Source organism: Alexandromys fortis, unplaced genomic scaffold (assembly GCF_014885135.2).
Source record: "Alexandromys fortis isolate MF-2015 unplaced genomic scaffold, M_Fortis_MF-2015_v1.1 scaffold_16, whole genome shotgun sequence".
Classification (NCBI taxonomy): domain Eukaryota; kingdom Metazoa; phylum Chordata; class Mammalia; order Rodentia; family Cricetidae; genus Alexandromys; species Alexandromys fortis.
The window spans coordinates 12662643-12669671 of record NW_026067893.1 but is presented as its reverse complement, the minus strand read 5'-3'; the positions used below and the strand labels follow the sequence as shown (position 1 = coordinate 12669671).

General features: G+C 50.3%; 1 protein-coding gene across 1 annotated transcript in view; it reads left to right on the top strand.

Annotated features, from left to right (window-relative positions):
- Window positions 1–578: 578 nt before the first annotated feature.
- Window positions 579–7029, top strand: part of Neurl1 (neuralized E3 ubiquitin protein ligase 1) — a 77337-nt gene continuing 70886 nt past the window's right edge. Inside the window, exon 1 of the mRNA XM_050145451.1 lies at window positions 579–1117. Within this exon, the coding sequence (XP_050001408.1) occupies window positions 1033–1117 (85 nt within the window). The 5' untranslated portion in view covers window positions 579–1032. The remainder of the gene's footprint in view (window positions 1118–7029) is intronic.

Genomic DNA, 7029 nt, shown 5'->3' with positions numbered 1-7029 from the left:
AACCGGGTCTGACTGAGGTTCTGTTTGGGACCTCTTGATGAGCGAGGGGGAAGTACCTGTATTCTTAATTTCAATCGTCTTGACCCATCATCCACTCACTTCTGAGCGATTTAACTAACCTGTGCCAGGCCCTGTACCCGGCGTTTGGGAGCCTCCATCAATGCTGCTTCGCACTCCCTGCCATCGGACACCCAGCGTTATGGAGGTCCTGTTCCGCTTGTTTTCAAGTTCTATGTCCCAGGACAGGAAAACGCTCTACCTCTGGAACCCGCATCTATTCCTGATGTCACGTCCCGAGCGGTGACGCGCCGGCCCCTAACTCCACCCCGGTGCCGTCCAGAACTTGTGGCCAGCGGGAACGCGGCGCGCCCCGGGGCCACATCTGGCAGCGCGGGTGCGCGCGTGTCACTAAGACGCTCATTCACCGGCGCAGCTGTCGCCATAACAACCGGAGCCCGGGAGTCCTGGCGACGCTGGGGCGGGGGTTGGGGGCGGCGGCCTCGGGAGGGACCCGGCGGGAGCGGGGGCGGTCCACACGAGCGGGGCGCTGCAAGCTCACCCGCGGGCGGGAGGGCGCCACGCACGTCGCCGCGGCCGTCCCCGCGGGCGGGGACCGAGCTGGCCGCCGAGCCTCTGAGCAGTCGCACGCCGAGCCCCGACTCTATGGCCCGCGGGGAGCGCGCCGCCGCTGCGCCGCCCACCCGCAGCCGGAACCCGAGCTCCAGAACCAGGCAGAGCGCAGCGGCGCGAGCCGCGGGCTGGGGCCCAGGGGCCGGGCCGCCCCGGGCGCGGGGCATGGGAGCACGGTAGCCGGGTGGCGCAAGGATCCCCGCGGCGGGCAGGACCCGCCGAGCGAAGATCGCCGAGCCCAGGGAGAGCCGGAGACAGCGAACCTCCCGCCCCCGGCCGCAGCCCCGCCAGGGCCCTCCCCCGGCGGCGCGCACTCGTGCGCGCACACACTTGCACACCTTTCCTCCGCTCCTGCCCAGCCTCGCCTGGCCCCCGTTGAAGCACCCCAGGGGGCCCGATGCCATGGGTAACAACTTCTCCAGTATCGCCTCTCGGCAGCGAGGAAACAAGAGTCGCGCGTCGCGGGGCCACCCCCAGAACCTCAAAGGTAGGCTTCGCCCGGCCGGGGCGCAGCTGGAGGGCTGTAGCGCAGGTGGAGGGGTGGGCAGAGGTGCGGTTGGGGAGGACCGGCAGGTGCCACCTGTTGTTTGCATTTGGACAGCGGGAGAGGCGCTTCTGGCAGTGGAGGTGGGCTGGGGCAGCAGCTGATGGGTGCTGATGGTGGAAATGAGGGAGGATGGCGGTCGGTGGGGGTCTGCGCAGTTCTGTCCCTATCTGCCCTGGCAGCCTCACTGGAATCCCCTCTTGTGATGCTAGGCATGAAGAGGTCGGATAGGCATTTGCGGGATGGATGGGGCAGTGCGGAGGGAAACCCAGGTTTTCCAGCTGAGCTTCCCAAGAGAGTCATCGTGGTCTTCTTTGTATCTGCCTTGGGTTGGGGAGAGCCGACTGGAAGCACTAGTTGCATTTCCAAGCGGAGGGTCTTAGAGATCCAGGACTAAAAGGGCATGCTCCCAGGGTCTTCTGCCACCGGTGATCTTTTGCACCGACTGAATCAGCTTGGTTTTTCAGTTCACCCAAAGACAAAACATCAGGTCTGAACCCTTGAAAGAGGGGTAAGGAGCTTTGAAAATGGATGTACCTTCACCAGGAAGGTTTGCTATGTCCTTCCATCCATCCAGCATCCTCTGGGGAGGCCTTAGGCTCAACCCCAGGCCTTACAGCTTCCAACACATCTCTGACCTTTGGAAGATGCTGTTAGGTACTGCCAGGCACTTGAACCCAGCTAATTCTCCCCGGAAAACCGCTTTCTCGTCATTATTAGAGCCAGTTGCACATAGTTCTAGGAGCACAATGATAGCTAAAGCCCCAGGGCTTTCCAAACAACAACAGCAATTAAAACACACAACATGAAGCAAAACAACCCCCTTCTCAGTCTCCTGGGATGTGACTAGGGTAGTAGTAGTGGCCTTCAGCCCAGAGTCTTGGTGTTTACAAAGGCTGTTCACATCTTTTCAGGAAGTGCAGAGGCTTCTCTGGTTAGTCAGCAGGAGTAATCATATCCATTTCATAGATGACGGGACCTGAGGCTTGTTTCAGTTTTCAGAGCCAGTAAGAGTCAGAAACAGAATGAGACTCCGGGCCCTGAGGGCTCGGAACTCTGTCTCGCTAGGCAGTTAACTTCAAGATGGAGAAGGGATGGTGGGCGAAGCGCAGTCCTGCATTCTGATTCTGTCCTTCAGAACTTCACCCCACTCTGCTCAGGAGGGTCAGTGGGTCCTGGTGGATTTATGGGAATTAATAGGGTGATACAGGCACAGGTCCTTTTGGAGTCATGTTTACCGACCTTGTAAATCCGCATAGAAGACCCGAGGAAACGGAGATGGTACTTACAGCATTAGGTTAGGATGCTCATGGAAGTATCACTTAGACTAGGAAAGCAAGTAAATGCCTAGGAGTCACGGCATCGCCTCTTGGGGCGGGGAGGATGTGCAGTCATTTAGATTGCATTTTCAAAGACTCTGATCACTTGGAAAGTGCTCACGGCGTAAGAACAGTTACAACACTATAAAGACTGTGGTCCCATCACCGTTATGATCCCCGTTTTGTTAAATGGCAGTTATGTGAAGAAAAAGGAAAACCAACACACACAAAGCAAGAGTCAAAAAGGAACATGGCTTAAAGGCTTTAGGTAATGAACCATATGGTATTTTACTTCCTTTTTATTTATATTTTTATATTATGTTATATTTTCTTTTCTAAAATGTGTGCAATAAACATGAATTATTCTTTTTAAGCTAGTTTCATGCGTGTATATAATGCACCCTGCTTACTCTCCTCAGCTCCTTTCACCTTCCGCCCACCTTTATGAGCCCTCCCTCTTCCCTACCTGTTTCTTTTCTAGGTTCATAATTTTTTATTTTGTTGTGTGGCCCATTTTTCTTTTTTAAACCCAGGGCCATCTGGTAACCTGTTGGGTAGGGCTATGCACTGGGGTCTGTGGATGCACCACTGAAGTCATTGGCTCCCCTTTTCCCTGGATCTGTCTGTAGGAAATAGTTAAGCAGTGAGGGATGGAGTCCTCTGAGTCCTTCCTCTGCCCTTGGCTGGCTGCTGATGGCCAATTTTGCACAGACCCAGGACTTTGTGGTTGTTGAGAGAGTTCATGATTGCAGAGGCTATGAACGTCTCAGAAGATGTTTCCACGGTCCTTCCCATAGTGAGCCTCTTAGCGTCTTTCCGCCCCTCTTCCTTAATGCTCCCTCAGCCTTGGAGGGAATGATACACATGTCTGATTTGGGGCTGAACATTCAGTTGTCACGTATTCTCAGCACCTTGTGGAGTCATACATCTCTGTGTCCATCACATTTCACCCGACAGAGAGGCTTCCCTGATTAAGGCTGGGTGTGGTAATTGACTTTGGGTATAAACATATATATTGGGAAGATAGTTCGACACTCTGTCACGATAGCTAAATGGCAGGACCCCTAGGTCCTATGGCTCTCCCCACAATGGGTTTTAGAAGGTGTTCAACAATACTGAGCATGGACTCCCTCCTATGGAGTGGGCCTCAAATCCAAGCACAAAGTGGTTGGTTACATCTATAACAGTTGTGCCATTATTGCACAAGTGGGCACATCTTGCCTAGCAGTTAGTTTGGAGAATTCACAGTGTGCCAAGACCACTGACACCCCATCTCCCCCAGCAGCTTGCCATCAGGGAAGAGGATTCTATCTCAGTTCCGGCTTGATCTCTTTAGTTAATGCAGTCACGGTGTCTGGTAGCTTCAGCAAGAGGGTCTTACCGTTCGTCTAGTTCTGGTGGGCATTCAAGAGGAATTGCAAGAGTGTGTATTGTTTTGGGGGTTTCTGAGCAACTTATAAGGAGTTATCCCATACTCGGCACCAGTTTTTTCCGTTTGTCCAAGCCATGTAGGGTATCTCCCTTCCAACTTAAAAAGTTTGGCTATAAGATTGTAGGTTTCCAGTGGCGTTATCATATCCCCGCTGTTTTCGCCTATCTTTCCCGTTGCCGCTCTCCACATGCCCCTCCCCCTTTCCTACTTAAGCCTCTTCACCTTGGGCATTACCCTTTTCACTTTCAGGTTAGCTAGATCTTCTATCCACGCTTTCTTTTTTTTTAATATTTATTTATTTATTATGTATACAATATTCTGTCTGTGTGTATGTCTGCAGGCCAGAAGAGGGCACCAGACCTCATTACAGATGGTTGTGAGCCACCATGTGGTTGCTGGGAATTGAACTCAGGACCTTTGGAAGAGCAGGCAATGCTCTTAACCACTGAGCCATCTCTCCAGCCCTATCCACGCTTTCTTAAGGAACCCCTCCCAGTGGCCTCTCTCTGGGCTTCTGGCCTCCACATCAACTCTAAGCTGAGCACACACAGTTAGAGATATTCGGTTATGACCCCCATGGGAAGGGGAACTGTAGCTGGGTTACGACCGTATTCTTTCCCCCTGTTTCATCTATTTTCCTACAGAAGTATTATTTTATCATTACAAATGAGCTGCCATGGGCTGGGGCTGTAACAGTGGCAGAGTGCTTGTCGAAGATGAGTGGGGCCTGGCTTCACTCCCCAGCGCTGCTAAAGAGATGAATAAATAGACTCCTGCTGTCAGCATGTGTAGACTGCCTCTAAGCACCAAAAAGAGACTGGTAATGAGGAAGGAATCTGCAGGCGTCATTTGGGTAAATTTCTTCCCTTACAAACGAGAAGAAAAAGAGAAAAGCACACTTATTTGTCGAAATTGGTTAGCAGATCAGTTTGAGGGGCAAAACTGAGCTCTGTCCTTGATGGGTAGGGGTTTACTGGGGGCAGGCAAATGGACCTTGTTGTTCAGTGCTCACAGCCTGTCCCCTAAAAGAGACGCTGTTCTTTTCCTGGCTCCACGGACACCTAGAGGAGTCCCCAGGAACTGTGCACCCTTTTGCCTAACATTTAGGTTTGTAGGGGATGTGAGAGCTCTGTGTCTCTGTCAGGAGGCAGGAGAAGACAGGAGAGGGGTCCCCGCTTTCCTGTACTCATTCACGGATCTGGTAATACACACCTCATATCCTAGCACCTGGGAGGCTGAGGCCAGATGAGTGTGGGTTTGAAGCCTAGACTGGTGAGATTTTGTCAAAGAAGGAGGAAAGGGAGGAGAGAGAGAGGGAGGGAGAGGGATGAGAATGAGAATGCCCTGAAGGCTTGCCCTCGGGTCTGTCAGTCTTCTTCCTTAGCCTGACTTCTAGGCACTGTTCCCATTTTCCTTCTGTAAGAAAGTGGTCACCCGTGGGGGTGGAAAGATGGCTTCATGGTTAAGATCACTGATAATCCCCTTTGGGTCTGAAGAACATGGATCTCGGAGCATCAGGGAAGCCAGGTGTAGTTCTGGGCTTAGGACCAACTGACAGTGCCTGAGGAATTGTGTGCTGGGGTTAACACTCTTGCGGTGGGATCCTATGGTGTATGGGCAGGGGAGGGACAAGGCCTGGAGAAAGAGAATATGTGTGTGTGTGTGTGTCCTCAGTGAGAGGTGCAGGGTGACTGGGGAGGGGATTTGTGCTTTGTACTGAGAAACACAGGGAATAAGCTCTTTCTCCTGTTCTAGCTCTTGCTGAGTTCTTCCTCATTCTCCACTGAGTGTGGAGGAACAGACCCTTGAGAAAGCTCTGAGGCGCTGGGGAGAAGTTACTCAGCCCAGTGGTCACTCATGGATGGAGAGTGGGTGGACCACCTCCCCCTTCTAAAAAATTCATTGCAATAAAATTTACATGGTGTGAAATTTACCATTTTAATGTATGCAATTTAGTGGCATTTACTTCATTTGCAGTATTGTACAGTGAGTGAGGCTTCTATCCAATTTCAGGATATTTTCATTGCCTCAAAAGGAAACCCCCTTAAGTAGCCACTCTTGCTTCCCCTGACTCCCTGGCAACTGCTGGCCCATTTCCTGTCTTTATGAACCTGCCTATCATGGACATTTCATATAAATGGCATCATGATTACTGCTCCTTTCTGTTGGGCTTCTTTGACTTGACATGAGTTGTTTCCAGCATTTGATTATTATGAGTAGTGGTACTATGAACTTTTCATATTGTTTTTTAAAGAAATAGTAATTAATTTTGTATTATATGTAATATATATGTATATTCACAATACATATAACACACGTATATGTATATGTATATATATGACTGTTTGACTACATGTATGTATATGCACCTTGTGTATGCCAAGTGCCTGAGGAGGCCAGAGGAGGCCAGAGCTCCTGGAACTGGAATTACAGTTGTGAACCACACTGTGTGTGCTGGGAACTAAACCTGGGTCCTCTGCAAGAGTAGCCAGTGCTCTTAACCACTGAGCATCTCTCCAGTCTCTGAGTATAGGTTTTTTGTTTGAATTTTTATTTTCAGTTCTTTGGGATGTAAGGACTGGCCAACATTTTAAAAAATGTTTTTATTGAGCTATACATTTTTCTCTGTTCTCCTCCCTTCCTCCCTCTCTCCTTCTACCCTCTCCCATGGTCCCCATGCTCCCAATTTACTCAGGAGATTGTGTCTTTTTCTACTTCCCATGTAGATTAGATCCATGTATGTCTCTCTTAGGGCCCTCTTTGTTGTTGTCTAGGTTCTCTAGAGTTGTGAATTGTAGGGTGGTTTTTCTTTGCTTTATGTTTAAAAGCCATTTATGAGTGAGCACATATTATATTTATCTTTCTAGGTCTGGGCTATGATGTTTCTAGATCTGTCTATTTGCGTGCAAATTTCAAGATGTCAATTTTTTCCCACTGTGTAGTACTTCATTGTGTAAATGTACCACATTTTCCTTATCCATTCTTTGATAAAAATGGGGGCATTTAGGTTGTTTCTAGGTTCTGGCTATGACAAACAAAGCTCCCATGAACATAGTTGAGCACACATCCTTGTGGTATGACTGGGCATTCTTTGGGTATATACC